The 20,418-nt window shown below is 49.8% G+C and overlaps 9 protein-coding genes across 9 annotated transcripts; 3 read left to right on the top strand and 6 right to left on the bottom strand.

Moving 5' to 3' along the window:
• Positions 1–1,217: 1,217 nt before the first annotated feature.
• Positions 1,218–2,319, bottom strand: EPUS_08544 (uncharacterized protein; the record flags this gene model as incomplete). Its single annotated transcript, XM_007802754.1, has 4 exons — positions 1,218–1,696; positions 1,751–1,868; positions 1,919–2,131; positions 2,191–2,319. 4 exons carry the CDS (start codon positions 2,317–2,319, stop codon positions 1,218–1,220), a joined length of 939 nt encoding a protein of 312 aa, XP_007800945.1.
• A 928-nt stretch (positions 2,320–3,247) lies between these two features.
• EPUS_08543 (uncharacterized protein) lies at positions 3,248–4,309 on the bottom strand (the record flags this gene model as incomplete). The annotated part of the gene is made up of 2 exons (XM_007802753.1): positions 3,248–4,218; positions 4,276–4,309. 2 exons carry the CDS (start codon positions 4,307–4,309, stop codon positions 3,248–3,250), a joined length of 1,005 nt encoding a protein of 334 aa, XP_007800944.1.
• A 335-nt stretch (positions 4,310–4,644) lies between these two features.
• On the top strand, positions 4,645–5,325 carry EPUS_08542 (uncharacterized protein; the record flags this gene model as incomplete). The annotated part of the gene is made up of 1 exon (XM_007802752.1): positions 4,645–5,325. One exon carries the CDS (start codon positions 4,645–4,647, stop codon positions 5,323–5,325), a length of 681 nt encoding a protein of 226 aa, XP_007800943.1.
• Positions 5,326–5,388: 63 nt separating this feature from the next.
• Positions 5,389–7,536, bottom strand: EPUS_08541 (uncharacterized protein; the record flags this gene model as incomplete). Its single annotated transcript, XM_007802751.1, has 1 exon — positions 5,389–7,536. The coding sequence occupies one exon, from the start codon at positions 7,534–7,536 to the stop codon at positions 5,389–5,391; it is 2,148 nt and encodes a 715-aa protein (XP_007800942.1).
• Positions 7,537–7,921: 385 nt separating this feature from the next.
• EPUS_08540 (uncharacterized protein) lies at positions 7,922–10,195 on the bottom strand (the record flags this gene model as incomplete). The annotated part of the gene is made up of 1 exon (XM_007802750.1): positions 7,922–10,195. The coding sequence occupies one exon, from the start codon at positions 10,193–10,195 to the stop codon at positions 7,922–7,924; it is 2,274 nt and encodes a 757-aa protein (XP_007800941.1).
• A 250-nt stretch (positions 10,196–10,445) lies between these two features.
• Positions 10,446–11,255, top strand: EPUS_08539 (uncharacterized protein; the record flags this gene model as incomplete). The annotated part of the gene is made up of 2 exons (XM_007802749.1): positions 10,446–10,793; positions 10,866–11,255. 2 exons carry the CDS (start codon positions 10,446–10,448, stop codon positions 11,253–11,255), a joined length of 738 nt encoding a protein of 245 aa, XP_007800940.1.
• A 533-nt stretch (positions 11,256–11,788) lies between these two features.
• On the bottom strand, positions 11,789–13,195 carry EPUS_08538 (uncharacterized protein; the record flags this gene model as incomplete). The annotated part of the gene is made up of 1 exon (XM_007802748.1): positions 11,789–13,195. The coding sequence occupies one exon, from the start codon at positions 13,193–13,195 to the stop codon at positions 11,789–11,791; it is 1,407 nt and encodes a 468-aa protein (XP_007800939.1).
• Positions 13,196–18,350: 5,155 nt separating this feature from the next.
• Positions 18,351–18,665, top strand: EPUS_08537 (uncharacterized protein; the record flags this gene model as incomplete). Its single annotated transcript, XM_007802747.1, has 1 exon — positions 18,351–18,665. The coding sequence occupies one exon, from the start codon at positions 18,351–18,353 to the stop codon at positions 18,663–18,665; it is 315 nt and encodes a 104-aa protein (XP_007800938.1).
• An 833-nt stretch (positions 18,666–19,498) lies between these two features.
• On the bottom strand, positions 19,499–20,092 carry EPUS_08536 (uncharacterized protein; the record flags this gene model as incomplete). Its single annotated transcript, XM_007802746.1, has 1 exon — positions 19,499–20,092. The coding sequence occupies one exon, from the start codon at positions 20,090–20,092 to the stop codon at positions 19,499–19,501; it is 594 nt and encodes a 197-aa protein (XP_007800937.1).
• Positions 20,093–20,418: the final 326 nt, after the last annotated feature.

The raw sequence follows: 20,418 nt of genomic DNA, 5'->3' as shown, positions 1-20,418 counted from the left end.
CGGCCTAAGGCGGGATCGTACGGCTTGCAGGTCTGACAATTCTTCGTTGCGCAATACAATGTTTCTGAAATCTATATTATCTAGTTAGTGGTTAAAGGTTTATTGGTCTTAACTTCAACTAGTTTTCCTGCTCTGAAGTTTTAGGTATGATAAATCAGGCGGATAGCAGGGTAGGCAGGTGCACAATGGCAGCCTTTTGTTCAGTACGAGATAGAACGCTGGCCTTCAATCCTTGGCCAGCTAATATCTGCGCGCCAAGAGACTCTCCCAGCCCGGGGCACCGGGTCACATTCTACAAAGTAGCATACGGAATAATACAAAATTTGTGTGTTGGCAGAAAACATCACCAGGGGCTTTTGGGACTTCTGCTTGAGTAAGTGACCACGGTCATGACGGACCTGTGTAAATATTTCCGGATCTTCCCTGATCCAGAAATTCCGAAACCGTCAAATTCAATACCGTCCATGCTTGGAGTGGGCAGAGACATGCAATCTCCCTGCCGCACTCATCACGCTCTTATCCCACGAACGCGTTATCTCCAAGACACAAAGAGATATTCGGAACACCAAATCCCTACGTGTCTATCTACCGTACTGTACTGTACTGTACTGGGTGGCGAACATGATTCGTTCGTTCATGATCTCTTTTGCACTCAGGCGCCCGAGCAACATCAAGGTCCATCATGGGGCTACAACGCGAGAGAGCGCACACACGGTCGGAGAAGGTTGCAGTGTGCCAAGTTGCGTTCACGATGCGATGCGATGCTGCGGCAGGGTCGGTCGTGCCCTGGATCGTATATTGAACGATGTCGGTGCATTGACAGCATCTCCAATCATGTCTTCTTAGACGAAAAACCCAAAATGCCAGCTGCAGCTTGTTGTAAGTTAGATGCTTACACGACGAATCGAAATTGATCCCTAGAATGGTGGAGTGGCAATCCGTGGAGCGTCAGACATGGCGATGTAGATGCACACATTCCTCACAGCGCAGCAAGGTTAAGAGACATAAAAACAACCAGAAAGCTCTGAGTCGTGAGTGGTAAACGTTTTTGTAATTATGTTGCCTTCACGTAGATTCGAGAGGCTCGAAGATCATGCAGGAAGAATCCAACTTTATGTACAAAGAGTTATTCTGCTATTCCAATGATATTAACTAATCAGACCAAAAGATCATGTCTCAAAAATCTCCGCCACCCCACCGCATTACCATCTGGCATTTTACTCGTATGAAGGATCATAATCCGGAGCATCAGGAGTAACCTCAATCACCGCGGGTCCAGCAACGATGGCCGCGTCCGTCAACGATCCCGGACCACCGGTAACATCGGCGTTGGTGACGAACGCGTAGCTCTGGCCTGAAATGCCCTCGGGGATGACGACCTCGAATGAGTCTCCTGAACCCTCCATCATGACGCTGGCGACGGTGAGGCCGCTGACGAAGGTGGCGTACTTGCCGGCTGCGTCGCCATCGAAGGAGAAGTGAGCTGGCATGCCCATGGCGAGCGGTGAGCCGCTGTCGGATGAGAGGGCGGGGAAGGCTGCGAATGGGAGGGGAGCGTTGGTTTCTGGGCAGGAAACGACGAAGCTTGCGGCGAGGGTGAAGACGGGGTTTGGTGAGAGCGGGGTCATGTACGGGTTTGCTGCGGGGACAAGGCCTTGAGCTGATCGTTGCAGGGAGGTGTGGAGCGCTTCGACGGCTGTAGAGTCTTGTTACTAAACATATTTAAATATCAACTGTGAGGCAGACTTACCAAGGATGGAGGCGGCGACGGTGAGGTATTCCTTAGATGTGATGAGGCCGGCTGCACCTGTGTATGCGCTGCTGCCAACACCTTCCAAGACGGTGGACAAGGAGATAAAGCTCTCGACCTGTAGTTGTTAGGATGGGTAAGGTTGAAAGACCGACCAGGAGAACATACATCTGTGAAGGGGAAGTTGTATTCACAAGCCTCTACTGGTGTGACACCGGCCTCAGTCAGGGCACTGGTCAAGAGCTTGACGTGCTGCTCCTCATCGAAAGCAATGTATTTGATATCTGAGTAGTATTTGGCATCGTATCCAGCATCGATAAACTGCTGCTCCGACAAGGAGCTCAGAGCCTGCTTGTAAAAGACATTCTCGAGGTGTTCGAGCTGATTTTAATGTCAGCAACAGTCTTGTTATTGAAGGGGCCTCACACTGGAAGACATACAAAAAGGGCAAACTGTAGGACGGTGCCATCAATGTTTTCACTTTCTTGTCGCTTTCCCAGGCCCACGGGATGTGCAAGTGTTGAGCCGACGAGCAGCGAGCTTACTATGACTGAAGATGGGAATTTCATGTTGATGGAATCAAGTGGAAAAGGCTGCTGGATTCGGTGTTGGTTGGAGAGAAGGTGATATGCAGGTACACAAATTGATCTGAAAGAGCTGATGGATATATAAATTGGGGGATGTGACACGATACTTGTATGTCTGTATACTCACACCAACGCCCTTCTAGTTCATGTAGACTTTCAAGGCCGCTTCCCGTGTAGTGCTCACAGAAGCTTTCGTCAAATAACTCCTTGGTCATGATCTGTGTCCACTGCCTCTCGGGACGGGAATGGATCCATCTGACCACAAGGAGAGTGGAGCTAACGTGGAGAGAACACGTTCCGGCGCGGCGCGTTTTCAGTGTAGTCAAATGGAAACTCTGCAGCGATGGCTGCTCGCACGGGAGGCGCTGAAGTGTGAAGTAAACATATCGCCTTAGAGCAGCGGTGATCTTCTACAACTACTATCCTGAAAAGGGAAGGCGTTAGAATAAGCTATCCAAATTGGGTGGAGAGAGTTACTTAGTCTGGATGCAAGCAGTGAGAGTTGTTGCTGCGTGAAGTCATCTTCTGCTTCGGATTTGGCTGGATCCGGGGCAGCTAACGCCACATTCCTATTTCGGTAATTCGCACAGCCTATCGAAGGGGCTAAGACCAGCCCTAAGCAAATGAGTGTTGGTGTCCGTTCTGATAAGCTTCCAAGCTCATGCCTTGCATGCACCTTGTGGGCCGCAATCTCTCTGAACTTGACTCATAGCTTCCAGGATCCGGCGCAGACATCATTAATACGGCTAAACGGTGTGATTGACTAGCTAACTCCACCGAGCCATCGAAGCATTCTCTGCTGTCCAAGCTCCTCGAAAATAGCTCATGCTGCTCTATGTCTTGGGAGATGAGCATGTGTTTCATGAAGCCTGTCATTCTCGCAACTTGATGAGCCGTTAGGACGGATCTTTCACGCATCCGGTGCCGGGGCCCTGTGACACCACACGGTCCACCAATATTTCCCCACAGCCTGCTCACCCACCCTATTTTCCCAGTCTTCCGCACCATGTTCGTACCCTTCTTCCGCAACTTCTAAGCCGATGTCACTAAGTCTGGTCTTTAGATCTTCCCTTTCCTGCTCATAGCCGTCCCTAAGAGGCAACTCGATGATGAACCTTGCATCCGCGGTATGCCCAATCCATCGTTGTAAGGTTTCGACAAGCATCTTAGGATGATCAGATGAATATAGGGGGTCGGCCGCAAGAATAATAGAATAACGGCCATCATCATCCTCCGGACAGTTTGTGTCATCCGCCCAATCAAGAGGCAGTCCATGGGCATTGCCTCCACAAGCTTCCATCACTTTGTTATTGTTGTCAATGTTCCCCTGCAGATTCGGCAAGATCTCGGGAAGGTCTGTCAATGTTACACTGGCTGCCCAGCAACAAGCAGCAGCTATACCAACCAATCCAGTCCCGGCGCCAAGTTCAAGTACCCGTGGATGAGGTTGATGCACGTGTCGATGCAGTGAAATCAATCGTCTCGAAAGCAAGACGGACGATGTCCAAGTCTTCAATCCCAGATTGTCGCTCGTCAAGGATGGCTCAGCCAACTGAATCCTAGCATTTGGACCTTTGGATACAGGCACATCAAAAGCCCTCATCATGCTAGGCATAGCGGTCCTTCCAGATCTCTCACTGAGTCTTGCACTTGCAGCTGTCCATATTTGCTCCTTCAAATCCTCATCTACAATCCAATGGAGGGAAGAGGAAATGATGGAAGTCAAGTATCCAGGCAGGCCATTGGGGTAAATTTGCCTGAGTGGACCATCGCGGTCCTGCATGACATTGGAGAGCGAAGGTGGTTTTTGTTCAAGTCCATCAAGCGTGTGAAGCAAAACGGAGGCAGACGGTTTGGTGTAGAGCTGGGGTAGGTCATGGACTGAGCGCCTGTCGCAGGCAGGTCAGTGAGTGAACAGGCGCAGCAAACATCGCTTACCATGCATGGGCAAGTGATCTTCAGCTTCAGGCATTTTAGCATTCAAGGGTTTGTGTAAGCTATCACCAAAATTGTGGTCTTCGGATCTAAAATCGTAGAATAGCACGACCTCCGTGAAGTCAGGCTTAATTTATTTGTGACAATGAAAGAGAAACGCTTGACTTCATCTTCTAAGCACGTTACTCTCCCGTCATGTGTGACATAGTTAATGCTTGGCACCTGCACTATGACATAGCCCATAACTAAGTAGAAGGTCTCCAGACAAACAAACATGAGCTCCGCTGGGTAACTCATGACCTCCCTGACGATCTGCTACGACGCTCACCTGTATTTATCAACTTCGAACGCTCCACAGACAACACGACCAGCATGTTAGGTCTCCTAACCCTCACAGCAATCCCAACCGTAATCGGGGTAGGTCAAGGCGTGAGCCAGCAGAGGGCGCAAAATGCATCCAAAGCAGATGAGAAACGCATGGCGAAATTCTACTTAGAGGCGCAATATGAGAGCAGATCGACTCGAGCGAGGGAGGTGCAGGGCAAGCGGGTGGTATTGAGGGACGGAAAGGTAGAGATATCCCATAAATGTGGTGCTTGGAAGGCATATTCTCCTGGGCTGACTTCTGTCGAAACACAGGCCTACCTCTCATCCTCCTCCGGCAAGCCCTCCTACACCCTCTGCGCATTCTATATAGAGTATCCTGATGAGGAGCGGAAGCCTGCCCCGCTGGGGCTGGTCTCGCAGGTGGCGGATGACCCACCCATGCTTAATTGGATATATGTTGACAAGAATACAATGGAGTTGAAACATGGCAACAGGAGTCAGAGTAGGGAACATCACGTTGGGCCGTGGGACTGGACAGAGGAAGACGAGATAGGGTTGACCTTCGAGGGCTGGGAAGGGTTTGTAGCTGTGCAAGATGATGAGGGGGAGTGGCAGCTTTTCTTTGATCGGAATGATGATGGGTTGAAGGACTTCGTGGGGAAGAGAAGGAGAAAATTAGAGGTTACCCTCGAGAGAATATTGTGTGACAATGAAAAGAAAGATTAAAACATATTGGCAGAGGATCGTCTGAATCTTGTGTCCAAGCAGAGTCTGCTTTCGCGATCGGCTTCACCCATCGAAACCGCTCCACGCATCACTTTCACTACCCTCGGATTCATCCTCCAGCCTGTCTTGCCTGGCCGCGATGGCTCCTTTACGATTGTTCTCCAAGCGCCTTTCGTATCCACTCTTGCTGCTGATCCGAGAGGTTCGCTTTGCTTTCACGTCTTTGTCATCATCTCCTTCTCGAAGTGGACGGCGCACGTTCACACCCCTCTTCTTCAATTCCTGTCTGTCTTTCTTGCTTATGTCTGGCAGAGCATTGAGCAGCCATTTCTGGACGCCGTCCTCTCCACTGGTCGCTTTTGTCCTGCCACGGGCTTTCTCACTCGCAGCAATCGCATTTGCTATTGCTTTAACGTACTTGATATCATCTTTTGTGTACAATGTCACAGCGATCCCACCTTCTCGGCCTGCTCTCCCTGTTCTTCCTACCCGATGGACATAAGCCGCGCTACTGGTGGGTATATCGTAGTTGACCACTCCATTCACCCCTCTGAAATCGATTCCCCGGGACAGGAGATCTGTAGTAACAAGCACCCATATCTGACCTTTGCGAAATCTTGCCATAATTTCTGACCGCTTCGACTCAGATAGATCGCTGTGCAGTACAGCGACTCGAGAAGAGCCTCCGGCTTCGGTGGGTATGTCGTACAGGAGCTCAGCGTGAAGTGCAACAGCCCGTTCAATCGTTTGTGTGAAGACTAGAAATGGTGGTCGTAGTGGTGGGGCGGCATATTTACTAGTCAACGTTGTGGATGGATGGAGCAGCTGGCGGAGTCCAAGGAGCTTTCCGGGCTCTGTGGCGGCATATATGAGCTTATGAGAAATTGTTGAAAGGGCCGAATCCTTGAGACCGACAATACAGCGGAGCAATGAACTCCTGCTTTGGAGTTCAAGCCGGGCCTGTCTTTCATCGATCAAATCAATCACCAACTCCTCAATGTTCGAGCCAACAGTAGCAGACCACAAACTTGTTCGGAGAGATGGATTAGTGCAAGCCTTCCACAGTGAAAGGGTTTGATCGCGAAAGAGTGGGTCCAAGAGCACGTCTGCCTCGTCAAATACGAAATATTGCACTGAAGACAGCTTGGTCTTATCTTGGGAAAGGGTATTTGCAAGCAGCAATGGCGTAGTGACAAGGATGTCAGCTTTTACAATCAAAGGACCATCGAGAGGCCTCGTCATATGGTCGTTTTCATCGCCGCTCTCAAGAGTGCATTCAGCACTTCGAGCGCTCAAGTGCATACCCTTGCGCATGGCGGTGATAGATACACCACTGTTCGTACACAACTTTCTGCCTTCGTTCACGATTTGGTTTACTAGCTCTTTTGTGGGCGCAACGATCAGTGCTCTAACATGACGTGACGATTCGTGTTCTGTATTTCGATGATGGTCATGGATGAGATGGTTGATAAGAGGAATGAGAAAGGCTAGGGTCTTGCCACTTCCAGTAGGTGCCACGGTAAGTAGATCAATATGAGGGCAATCAGGAGGGAGACATAGTCCTGCTGCGACCGGGTCGAGTAACACAGGGATAGTGGCGAGCTGCACTTCAGTAGGCGTGGTGTAGCCTTGCTCTCTGAGATTGTTTAGTAGTGTCCTTGAGACTTTGTAAAGCGTTGGCAGTAATGCGAAGGACGTCAATGGATGTGTATATAGACTGGAAGCTTTCTTTTTTCGTTTCTGGCCGAGCGTTTTGACGCTGGGGCTTCTTCTGCTGCTTGGTCTTCTGGAGTCATCGATATTCAGGGCTCCTGTCAGAGCAGCCATTTTTATCTTGTGGGATATAAAGATTGAGCGGCATTCGTCTGATGATGGTAATTGCGGGGCCGTGGGATCACCTGCTGTTGGTCTCCCCTGAGAGAGAATTCCATGCCCAGACGTCTCATTAGCTTTCCCTGCGCCATTAGACGAAGACTTATGACTGTCGACACCATTTGAAGGAAACGCCTCGTCTGGGTCATGGGCCGCCGGAAAAATGTCTCTCTTCCGTTTTCTACCAGCTACGCTAGCTGCAGATGCGACCTCATTCTCTTCATCAACAGAAGCATGAGTTTGTCCTTCAGACGGCACATGCACAATTCTCCGTTCCCGCCTCAATGTTTGCGCCGGCTTCAGGTTTGTTGACCTTGACAGCAACTTAAAAGCCTCCATACAAGCAGAACTGGTGCAGGAAGACTGTGCCGAATACCAAAGCTTGCAACCCTTACTCTCCGAAGTCTGCCTTACTGGCCGTTGATTCGTTGTGATTTATGATTGAGTATATATTGGTTTCCCTGCCGTCAATTTTTTTGACATAATTTTAGCCAATTATATATCTTCTTGGCAAGAAACCGACGTTCAATGTGACTTAAAAGAGAAATTGGTGCTCTAGTAGCACTTACGTTAATGTGATACTAGTAGCTGGGTGCATAACACCTGGGGAATGGATTATACGGCGAATGCCGTGTAAAGTGGCATGTGGCATTAGGGAAGCTCAGGAGCGAGGGTTTTCAGCGACAGCAGCGGACGAAGTTGAAATGATGGCTTCTCTTCTATCCTAACGACCAACAGGAATGTGCTCACCATTGCCATTCATATCACCCATATCACCATCACCATCCTGCTCACTACGGGCTACCTTCTTCTTCTTATCTTCCTCGTGCCGTCCCTGCTCAAGTACCCTTTTTCTTTCCTCCCTTAGCTTCCTCTGTCCCACAACAAATGCGCCCAACGGTGTGTCCTCCCATGCATCATCCTTCAAGAATGCTTCCACCTCTGCACGATCCTTTGGCGAGAATTGGACTTTGTTCCTCCTCTCCTCAATCCACCGAGCGTTTGCTTCCAACTTTTGAACTAGCAACAATAGACCCTGGTTGAGCTTTGCATTCTTATTTCCTGTTGCTTTCGAAGAAGCCATACGTAGCCACCTTTTCAGCATTACAATTACTGGAAGTTGGAGTTCGGGGAAGGCAATGGACTTGGCCCAGAGCACGAAAAATTCAGAGAACAATTCAACGACCTGCTCACCCACGCCGTCCTGGTAGACACGGGTCTTTAGGTATGAGGAAGGCGCTCGAATATTGGATGAGAAGTCAAGAGGCCGCAGTGTCGCGGGTTTCGGTGGCTTCTTCATCTCGGCAGAGTTCAGAACTTCTAGAAGCACCGATGCCAAAGGAATATAAGTTCCTGTAGCGTTGGATATTCTCAACAGTGATCGAACGAGTTGGAAACGCAGAGGAAAATATGTTGATGTGGGAATAAGACGCATTACACCAAGCGTGATCTGCACGATCGGGTATATCAAGGGTCGCAATTGTGACTCTTTGCCATTTTGAGCTTCAACCAGAGAGTTACAGTGTGTCGATAGCACGCGAGACCAGAAATCCAAGGAGTGGACAAACTGCCAGTTGTAGATCGTTTTGTATGAGTCCTTCGTTGGCTTCGTTATGTTTCCTCTCAGATGAATGGCAAGCTGGCGAATGAATGTGAAACCTGTAGTGTAGCTTACTTTCTGGTCGATGCCCCAGATTTCGGCAGCTGAATTCTTCATAAGGTTGATACCGGGTAGAGTGTGGATGGTAGCGTTCCGGCTACTCTTGACAATACCTTCATAAGTTGATTTGAGGACAGCTTCACGAATGCCAGGATCTCCAATCACCATCAACCGGCGCAGTATGAGGAAGGCTGTGACGCGGCTGGCTTCTGCAGCAGAATGATCTGACCATATGGCAACCACTGAATTTGTGATAACCTTCAAAAATTTGCGAAACTGCAGTAGATAGGGTAGTAGAGGGTCGAACGATTGCAATGTCAGCCGGAGAGTCGAAGCATCAGAGAGATGCGAAAGGAGGTAGTGAACAGATGAAGCATGTGATTTGATAAGAGGTGTTAATGTCTTAAACTTCGCGGTGTCAGTCGGTATTCGTAGCTTGCCAGCGCCAGTCTCTTTGACGGGTAAGTGGTGATTCAATACCGCCGGAACATGTTTTAATGAGGAGACGACGATTTCATGGTAGACCTCTGGGTCAGGAATTGAGTATTTGAACTGCTTCTCGTCTTCATCATTGGCGTGCGCGGCCGCTCGGAATGCCAGAACTAGCTGCCTCAAAGCTCTGATTGAGTGCTGTTCCACCATTGCTTTCTTCCATTTCTGCACTATGGCTGTAGAGACCTTGGTTGTCTGATCCCTTTCCAATTCGCTTTCAGCTACCTTGGGTTTTCGTTTCGCTTTCTTTATGGGTCTCTCGTCGCCCTCACTGTCACTTAAAGCATCAACGCCTGCCAGATCTCCCTCGTCGTCAAAATCGAGTAGATCCGCATCGTTCTCTTTAAGGAATCTGTAGAACTCCGGATCCTTCTCCGCAAGAGCGTTGAGCTGGCCTTTATGATCAACAATCTCATCCTCGATCACTGATGCGGACTCTGAGTCAGAACCAGACCCGGATGTGCCGTTGATACCTCCTTCGTTCTGCTCTGCTGCTCTTGTCCCATTATCATTTTCATCCTGTCTTTTTCTCTTTCCCGTCTGTAGTGGCACATCCTTCTTTGAGGCTTTGCCTCCCTTGCTAGCTGAGGCAGCAAGTATCTGCAATTCCTCTTGAAAGAATTGATCGTCGTTCATGTCCTCGCCACCGTCACCTTCCAGCTCGCCATTATCTTCGTCCTCTTCAGGCGCGCCATGCTTAGCATTTGATCTGGCAGCTTGTTTCTGCTTCTTTGCCTTGATTTGATGTCTTTGCTTGACTTTGGCGAAGTTCTTCCTTCGATCAATGGTGTCTTTGAGATGATTCTTCTCAAATTTCCTGGTAGACTTCGATTTCGACTTAGCCATGTCTATCGAAGGTCTGTGGGCGAGCAAGAGCTCAATGCAGATCGGTATTTGCTTTCAGCTGGTGGTAGATGTTGCGGCAGGAGTAAAACCAATGGTCACCCACTCTGCTAACTCATAAACCAAAATTGCTGCCCCTCGAAAATTATTTTACAGCCGCGGAAAGTTCCGCCGTACAGAACCCCACATCACCGACCCTAGCTATTTCACCTTGATAGCTCGGTCTTCACACTTCCCCTCCCTAAACAACCCAATGTACACGAGCAGCCACCCTCCTACCGCATCCCGTCCCCAATCCTACGCACCCACACCCTACAGCTACACGCCGACATCGTCACTCTCCGCCAAGATCAGCCTAGACGAAGAAGTCAAGCTCGCCGACACATCCACCGAACGCGACCTCCTCGACTCCCTAGCCGAGATCTACAGCATCATACGCACTCTCGATGGACTGGAGAAGGCATACATCAAGGACGCGGTCACGGAGACCGAGTATACGGAGATGTGCGCCAAGCTGCTGAAGCAGTATAAGTCGATCCTGAGTGATGAGGGGGTGGAGAAGGAGTTTGGGGATCTGGAGACGTTTGGGAGGCGGTGGGAGGTTGGTCCCGACTCTGCTGGCTGAGATTAGGCGAGTTATGCTAATAACGTCGTTGTTGTTTTCGGTTATTAGATTGAATGTCCCCGAGCCACAGAGCGTATCCGGATCGGCATGCCCTCGACTGTCGAACAGCCATCACACAATCCCAACAACTCTGCGGCAGGCGCAGGAGCAGCGTCAAGCCGTCTCATCGTCGATGCGACGGAGAATTTCATTACCTTCCTTGACGCGCTGAAGCTTAATATGTCTTCTAAGGAGACTTTGCATCCTCTACTCAGCGATGTGATCCAGTCCGTCAATAAAGTCACCGAGCGAGACTTCGACCATCGAGGCAAGATTATCCAATGGCTTATCACATTGAATCAGATGAGGACAACGGAGGAGTTGAGCGAGGGGCAAATTAGGGACTTGACCTTCGATATGGAGCAGGCTTATGCTGGGTTCAAGGGAACGATTTATTGAAGATTGACGATTTCACGAGGTTTTTGTCATTTGAAACGAGAAGACTTGGCCCGTGCCGAAAACGTTCAACCTGGGGGCTTCTGCGAAAGGATCTGGTCGGAAAATGCCAGCGCGGGCCGTGTCGAGGTGGGGACTTAGTCGACATGCTGAAGTGGGTTTCCGAGACTCAAGCCGACGGATGCCTAAACCATCTTTTAACGGTTGAAGGCACCATAGAAGCAAGTCATGAGGTTATGGGGTGTGCAAAGAAGGGGAGGACGTTGTCAGCAAATAAGAAGAAGTCGAGATGAATGAGAGGAAGGCAAGAATCTCGAATCCGTGTACAAATGAGATCTTGCTCACGAAACCGAGGTCCTCTTTATTGAGAAACAGCGTCATTGGCCAAGATGGAGGGTTCTTTATCACCAACTGCAGCAGAGAAGAGGAAGAAAGCCCTCCCCTGTCGCAGATTTCCTCAAACTGCTAGGAAGTTGCAGCAGTGAGTACGCAAGAGGAGGACAAGGGCTTATGTTGACTCCACAGAGGGTACCATTTTAGACCAAAAAGGTCCAGAAGCTCGGGTAGACGAATTCATCCTCAAAGATCCTCCTGATCTGGTCCAACACAAACCGTTCCACCTTTCCTACATTCTTGAGCACCTGTTTACCATTCTCCTTTCTCCCAATCTCGCTCTCCACCCTAATCTCCTCCAACAAGCCACCCGGCTTTTCCTTTCTACTTCCCTCCCTCTTTTCCTTAAGTCTCTCCCCTTCGCCATCGTTAGCAACGGAGGGTGCCGACTCATTTGATCTCCCAACCAACATCTCCGCATCTTCTGGGGCCAGAAAGCAGAAATGCAGATTCTTCTTGATACTGGCTAAGACGGCGACGCCATCGAAAGTCAGGCCTGTAATGGAGAGTTTGAGCGGAATGCCGACAAATGAGGGCATAGGGTAGTCGAGGAGGATTTCGGCGGTCAGTGTCAGGCGGATATCGCCGGCATATTTGACGTGTGTGATTACCTGCAGGTCAGAGGGTTGTTGGTGTTGTTGTTGTTGCTGCTGCTGCTGCTGCTGTTGTTGTTGTTGGAGCGTTGAGGCGGCGCTCGATTCTGCTGGTGCTTCAGCTTGGTTGCTGTGGTTTAGGAGGTTCGGGATCTGGGTTGAGGAGTGCAGGTGCGGTGATACTGTTGGTGAGAGTCCATTCTCCACAGTCGGTGATTGAGGGAGTACCAGACTGACCGCTGTTGATGGACGGGTAGGTGAACTGCTGTCGTGGTCTGCATACGTTTGACGTGAGTTGGAGGCATTGAGGTGTTCGTGGACTTGAGACGGATCTGACCAGCCGCCAGCCGAAAAGTTCGTGCCGCTCGCTACTGCTGCAAGGGGAGTCTGTGTTCCTGAGAGTCCTCCAAGGGGAAGATGAAAATAGCTTAGGTTCGAGGTGCCGCCAGGTATGCCAGGTGTGCCACTTCGAGGAAAGGGACTGCCAAGTTGCTCGGCTAGTAGGTTGAAGGGAGAACGCACTGCTGGAAGCGTGGTGTTGATTTGTGGAGGTAATCCTCGAGATTGTGAAGGATTATGTACTGGAGCGGCGTTGACCTCGGTTTTTCGACTACCGGCATGATGAATGGATTGCTCCTTCTGTGTGTGCTGTGATAGGTCTAATGCCTGATCTCGGCTCACAGCCGAGGCGTGGTTGCTGTCAGCCCCTCCATCGCTAGCATTGTCGTCATTGTCGTCATTGTCATCGTAGAAGTCTGGAAGAGGATCGCCGATGTCTTTGATTTCAAACTGAGGACAGATTGTGCCAAAATCGAATGAATGCACCTCAACCGACCTAATGAATCCTGGCAAGCTTACTTGCTGGAATTTGTCGTGTACGAATGAACGTATGCTCTCGGCCAAGGCTTCCCCGTCAGGACCTGATGTGATTGTCTCCCAATTTATGTCAACTGACATTCTAATAAACAGTGTTCAGACCGCTGATCCAGACTGGGCCCGTTGACAGCCGTTGCATGACAGGATCAGTTTGAAGAATGCCAAGGATTGAAAGAGTGTGGTTTGAAGTGAAGGCTTGCAGGTGCCAGGGCGGGAGGGGAGGTGTCATTCTAATCTTGACAGGAGAGTTCACAACGGCTTTCCTGGCTACGTCAAAGAGAAATAGAGAAACGGGGTTGGAAAGCTGCGTTTACTAGTCCTGTCATTCAACGCCACAAGGTTGCACAAAGGGCATGGGGTATGATATTCACCCACAGCATGGATTGGCGCCTAGGTTAGGCATCTGGTAGCGTACTATACTGGCAAACCTTGCGCCGCTCTGCCGCAGCTCGTGCGGTGAGAAGCAAGGGCTGGGAAGTGCACAAGCGTTGAACTTCCGCCCTACAGCAATACCGAGACTTCACGTGGCCCTGTCACTTCAAAGTCAACTGGGAGCTTGCAAGCAAAACCTATTTCTTGACCTGATGCTGCCCCTGGAATGGTTCCGAACTTGCCAGATTTCAAAGTGAGGCTCTGAGTGTTCACTTGACCAATATCATCGTGGCAGGCCCGGGTCCTAGTTTGACCCCTTGTATACTGCTAGAGCTGTGATGACAGCCTTCATGAATCGCAGATTTGATCGACGACTGGGTGTGGATCCTGTGAACTGCCTCAAGGTCGAGTACTTGCACGTGATAGCGACCCTGGCTGTGAGGAACGCTCGTGCAGCAGGAGGCAACGAACCAACCACAATGCATAGCTTGTATTATAATTATCGACCCTGTATACGCCCTCTGCAAGCTTCGCCGCAGATTTCAACTCACATGGTGCTGAGTCAGGTCCAGACTTTCCGGCTCTCTTCAGGTCATCATCTCGTTGCCGGGGCAATTTTCATTTCACCTTCCGAGGAGAAACCGAGTTTCTGTCCGAAATTCCTTATCGCTATTGTGGCAGCAGGAGAGCCGCCCTAGCTAAATCAGTATAGACAAGAGCCCTTGTGATCAACCAAAGCTCATTGTGTTGATCTGAAACGATAAGATAGGCGCTGCGTGACCACAACATATTTTGTTATGCACCGCCCACCGCGTACATGCATCTCTGATTCATCACATGCTTCGTAGGTGACAATGGAGTCATTTTCGTGGACTTGAAGGGGTGTTGGATACAAAACGCAGAGATTTAGCTTCTTGCAGATCTTCAAACAAGCTTTGTCCTCAGCTGATCGAGGAGGTGATCCTAGCTGCGCATCGTTGCCAGCCAACACGGTTTCCAGGCTCAGGCACGGGGTCACAAACATGTCACCAAGCTCGTATCTGCACATGACATGTTTGCGAAAGAATCGTCACAGCTCAGGTCACCGGAGAATTAAGGCATGACAGCCTTGAAAAGCTTGATCACAAGCCGTTGAGCGTGATACGAGATGCGAACAAGGTTTCTGCATAAACACCCTACCCAATGCGGTTTGATCCTGGTTGACACAATGCGCAGAATTATTCATATCGAGCCGAAATTGACTGCATAACCTCTTAGGGTTCGTTCAAGATGGAAGAAGATGAATGTAGCGTCCTAAGAAAACAGCTACATCATGACAAGGCGACCGTTTCATGCTCCATGGACCACCCATTAAGATAGCTGCGAGATGGCCTTCCCACGAAATATTGCGCGCAACACTACTCGCATTTAGTGCCTGACCATAAAGATCCATGCTGATAGGACCTACCACACTCATCAAACGCTAGCTGCGCATGTTTTGCAAGGCCCTGCGATGTCTTGACAATGTCCCGGCTGTGGCGGTGGGTGACCTGCTTGCCCTTGGGAGGGACATCTGACAACCACGAATTCTGTGTGTTCACAGCTGTACCGCCGTAAAACCTTGAGGCACATCTTGGCAGTAGGGCGGATGTAGCAGTTTTAGATCTGTCTGATGTTAACAATGGTTCCAAGGACCAGACTCAATGTACTCACCTTGAAGCAACAGATCAAGTGATGCAAACTCCAACAGTAACAATAGATGAAATCCAGCGATATAGCTAACTCTCGGGCGAAGATTGTATAAGATTAAGGCTTCCCGGAAGCAGAAGAACCAGCACGAAGGCTGCTTTTGCATATGGCAAAGGCGTGAGAAGGTATGGACAAGAAGGACTTTTTATATAAACCGTTATGATACTGTAATTCGAAATATGCTTGAGCAGCAGCGGCACACGCGGGTCGCAAGGAAGCAGCCGCCCTTTAATCAAGACACTGTTGGCATGGAAGGTTGCCTGCATGCGGCCGTGCCTCAATTGTAGTGCAAGGTCAGTTATAGGTGCGAGCCTGCACGGTTTGCAATCGGCAAAGTATGGGGTCCTTGAGCACGACGACAGCAAAGTTTGCAAGCGAAGCTAGACGCTATATTTGAGTTCATGGCCAGAGGTACTTAATGCCGTCTGAACTTTGATCAGTGAGGTTCTTGTAACAAAGAAATTACCCTGATCGGTACACGGTTCGCCCAGTAAATGCCAGCCGCAAAGCTCTGACAGTCTCCTGGATCATACAACGATTAAGCAGACTCGGGAGTTACGCCCCATGCATCACTTTCGACTAACATGAAGTTCAATGAGCATTGTAGCCTGACCTGGCGGATAGCTGGAGTGGCTGCAGATCATGTACCTTTTGACGTTTCCACTTGTAGGTGCGGCAAAGTGCATTTAGCGCGACAGGGAAAGAATAGTTGAAGCCCATCTTCGGGCCGCCTTGGCAAAACCCCCATGTCACTTGTCAACCAGCCGGCTCCACCTGGAAGCAAGACGAGTGGTAAACGCCGAAGAACTAGATTAGCCTACGACTTCCGCAACCTCCACATGCCCCCCTGAACGGCAAAACACGTCTTTCCCTTTCAGACAGGAACGACGCTTTGCGTCAACAGGACCCTGTAGAAGAAAACTCAAATCAAAGAGGAAGCGAGTGGGGCCATGAATTTCTCATCCACTCCGCTGATTCATCAATATGATCAGCTTGAACTCGTGGCTGTGCTTTTTGGAGATAGACCCATGAGACTGTGTTTCTGCTGCGAGTAAGTAGGCAGAATATGTGCTCCACAATGCCTTTCAGACAATTTACGCAGTGTGCATTCTGAAGTGGAGTTACGCTGGACAGAGCATTGCTCACTGACGTCGTTGCCAGAGGAAGTGACACTGGCAGGCTACATCACTAGCCAAGTGACAAGGCGGACGGAAAATAACGCGCGGGAGATCTAATCAGCGGAAGGATGTGTTACGTTCCACCGGGCAGGGCTAGCTGCATATCCGAGGGCGGAAGACACATAGACACGCTTGAAGATGAGGGAACGGTTGGTTGTTTCGTCTGATGGTGCGGCAGGCTCAAAATGATTTGTGACGAGTTGAATGACCTGTTCAAAGTCAACAGTTACTGCCAGCATAGTAAGACCAGAGAGGATAGACAGAGGCATGCACTAGTCTCAAGGAGGGAAAACGTCGACGCCTTACCACGCCGAGGAACCTCAGAAATCTCAACGGTCATTTGTAACCTATCGCGCCATCGATGCAGGCTGGGCGAAGTGAGGGAAATCGCGAGAGCCAATTAGCGGGACTGCCGCAGAGCCACAACCGAAGATGAACGTTGTTCGATTAAGTTAGGCATGCGAACAGAAAAGATGCCAAGTCGACTCGCAAGTCACACGCAATGTTGTTGTGGTTGTTTCGAAGAGGCGTCAACGTGGCCCAAATTCATCTCCTCTGGTTCTTGAGTGCCTGGCTCTGTCAGAATGACCAGAAGCAAATCCAAGATCGAATCATATTGCGCTATTTATGGATGTCCATCTGGATCAGAAGACCTTGCATGAGGCCTCTGTCCTTCCAAAGGGAAAAGCCTCTCTCCGCAGGCCGGAAATGAGATCACCAGGAACTGTGATGCTGAGTCGCATAGCAGAGAGATGCTCAATGAGACGGGAGGCCAGGAAAATCTAGGCTGTGCTCTCTTTAACATGACGGTCCGCTCCGCTCCTGGCACTCGCGGAATGGCACAACTCGGGTGTGCTCTTGGGGAAGAGACCAGGCACAGTACTGCTAGACCCCTCGAGGTGGAGGCGTGTGTTTGGCAGACTTCCTCGAGAGTATATATGCTTTGAATGGCCGAAGCGGAAGCTACTACCCTTTTTCTGACATAGGATAATGTTGGACTGATACTGAGTAAGGATCCTTGCGTCTTAGTGTCGCGCCAGGCAGTGGTTCGTGGTTCATGGTGCATGGTTCATGCCAAGGCTCGGCTGAACGCGGCTTCAACTTCAAGTTTTACTACTACGTAGTACGTAACCCCGCGCCCCGCGGACAGACGGAGAAGGCGCAATCCATGGCATCATCTCGTATTCAATAATTCTCCATTGTCATCTCACGATCCTCAAATGTGGAAAGCACCAGGAGATCGGACTCCGGAATCTTCCGCAAGAACAAGGTAAGCCAGAGGTGGACGATGCCAATCAGACAAGATGCGTTTGTCCAGAGGCTAGCAGATAGCTGCTTCTGTACAGTATCCCGAACTCCGAGCTTGTGATCGAGTTTGAACTATGATACTACAGCAGCCATGCTGACGCCATGGCGCGACAATTCCCTATTACATATACTGTCTCGTTCTGCTGCTGCTCTCAGAATCCCCCCGCTCCTGATCTGCCAGCAATTCCTTTGTTGACTATCACTTTCACGTGTTGGGAAGAAAGCATCACCAGGCCGCAAAGAATTCCCCCCTGACTCAGTTCCCCACCATAGCGAGTTATCAAGGCGGTGTAGAGGCGCCTATCCAATCCTCGGTACGGAGCATTGATATCCTCTCCGCCCCGCCAATCACATGCGCAAAAATCCACACGCCCTCTTCCCATTCGCCAACCACAAATTCAACGGATCCTGATCCAGTTATTCACCATCGGAGCATCATATTACCTGGTGAGGCCGAATATTTGAATCCGAAACCCTCGCGTGCACTACAAAGAGAAAGTCCATCGCAGTGGTAACAGCATCGTACCACAACCTCATATCCCAGGACTTCCTTCGCCAACGTTGCAATAGTCTTCGCTTTCTCCCTTTCTATCTACCTACACCTCAACCACTGCCCGCCTACCTCCCACTACTTCCTTACCCATCTTAACATGTCATCTCCAACAACAACAACAACCACCACCACCACCACCACCGTAAACAACTACCTGATCCTCCTGCCAACAGCCCACCACAGCTTTGACCCCTCCTCATCATCTCCAACCACAACCGCAATTACAGAAGCCATCTCAGCCGCCCTCCCCACCGCCGAGCGGAAAACCCGGCGCTCAGCTTCCACCAGTTCTGCTGCATCAGGCACTTCCGCCACCAGTCCCACACTCGGACCTGCCGTTGTTGCTGACGTCGAGCCCGCCGTGATGGGGGCTTCCTTTGGAAAATCGGGCTTTCTGAAGTTGGGAAATTGAAGCCTGGGACTCTATGCTCTATCAAAGCGGTTGTCAGCAAGTGCATCCTGAGTTGCATTTGTTTGCATTGTTTTTGAGTTGTTGTTGACGGGAATTTTGTGTGCAGCTGTGGCTTGCTTGGTTGGTCTTCTGCGTCACAATTATAGGAGCGGCATTGCATTGTTTGTGGAGCCCAGTTCTACTATGATCAAACCACACCTGCATTTGAAGCACAAATCCCTTGTGATAAGTCCGTCATCGAAGGAGTCGTTTCTCTGTATTTCGACATTTAACTAACTGGTATCATCTTGACCAATACGTAAAATTCACTTTGACAATCATACCTTTTCATCCCCCACAACTGTAGTTAACACACCAACTTCCATTGTACGTGCAAGAAGCATTTTAACGAATCGAGAAGTAAACTGTGCAACGTATTCTTTGTGCATGCATTGAATCACTCACATTCAGTCTCATTGGTAGGGGTGATCGAAAAAAAGAAAGTTGCAGTTCAACCTCATGACTCTACTACTCGTAGAAAGAGTGACTATACACCAAGTGTTGGTAAGGCCGAAATTTTAAGTTGAAGGTCAGTTGAGGTGATGGAGTGGTAGAGGACAAATGGCACAATGCCGCAACGGAGAATAGAGATGGTCAGTTCGGCATGTGGAAGTGTTTGGTCGAGAAATTCAAAAATGGTGGGTGGATTGCCATGTATGCTCTCTTTGTGAGTACAAGCTTGATGACTGTAGCATCTATTCGTCTTTGAACGGTGAGCTTCTGCGCTATCCTCGGTACTGGCTCTTCCAATGCTACTAGACATCACTGATCTCCCCTGTAGACGACCACCCCATCTACCTCACTTTCTCCTCTTTGTCCGACTTGGAGAACTCCCCTGCCTTCTCTGGCAACATGTCTTCTCCACCTGGCAGCACCGCATTATGCTCTCTACCTGGAATTGGTCCTTCTGGATGATCATCATTGGGATCCGGGTTGTACTTTGGATCTTCCATGCCGTGGTCTCCGCTCGATCCTACCCCTTCCAAGCCCGCTCCCTCTCGTTTGCGATGATGCTTCCCATCATGCCTGATCTCTGTGCTCGTCTCACCTTGCATAGGGCGACCTAGCCCCTTGTTCACATCCTTTGAGGTTGCTCCACCAAGCGTATCTGAGGCCGAAGTGTATGTGGTTTCTTTGTCGTCGTCGGGAAGGACATCTGGGTTGTTTGCTTGGCTTGGAACCTCAGATATGTTATTTGGTTGGAATGTGCGGTCTTTGGGGGCGGAGCCAGGCGGCAGGGTTTTGGCAGTGAATTCTTCAGCCTTATCTTTTTCTGAGACTATTTGACCAAGTTGATGACCTTTCGTGGTCATGGGCTCATCACGAGGCTTGCGAGGCATGAACTCGCCTTGCTTCTCGTTCATCGAATCTGCGTTTCTAGCGGCCATGTTTGAGGTATGGAAGAAGTCTGACTTGTGGACTGCACAGCGTTAGACACGGGACCTGAGAAAGGAAGGTAATCTCGACCTATGAGCTTGTAACCCTCTAGAGAAGAGGTTAAAAATTGCCAGCTAGTAAATTAGTGTCTGAAGATCACAGAACTCGTAGTGTGGATGAAGACTGTTGAAGGTGAATATCGCCCTAGAGCTCGACCTCTGAACATGAGAAGCTTCTCACAAATTGAAAATGATGTATTCATGACGTCATTCATCCTACTCATTTCATGCAAGTCTGCACTTCTTAGGTAACCGTGCACTTTTTGCACTAAGCTTTG

The sequence above is a fragment of the Endocarpon pusillum genome (genome assembly GCF_000464535.1).
Source record: "Endocarpon pusillum Z07020 unplaced genomic scaffold scaffold1776, whole genome shotgun sequence".
Classification (NCBI taxonomy): Eukaryota; Fungi; Ascomycota; class Eurotiomycetes; order Verrucariales; family Verrucariaceae; genus Endocarpon; species Endocarpon pusillum.
This window is presented reverse-complemented; position numbering and strand designations above follow the sequence as displayed.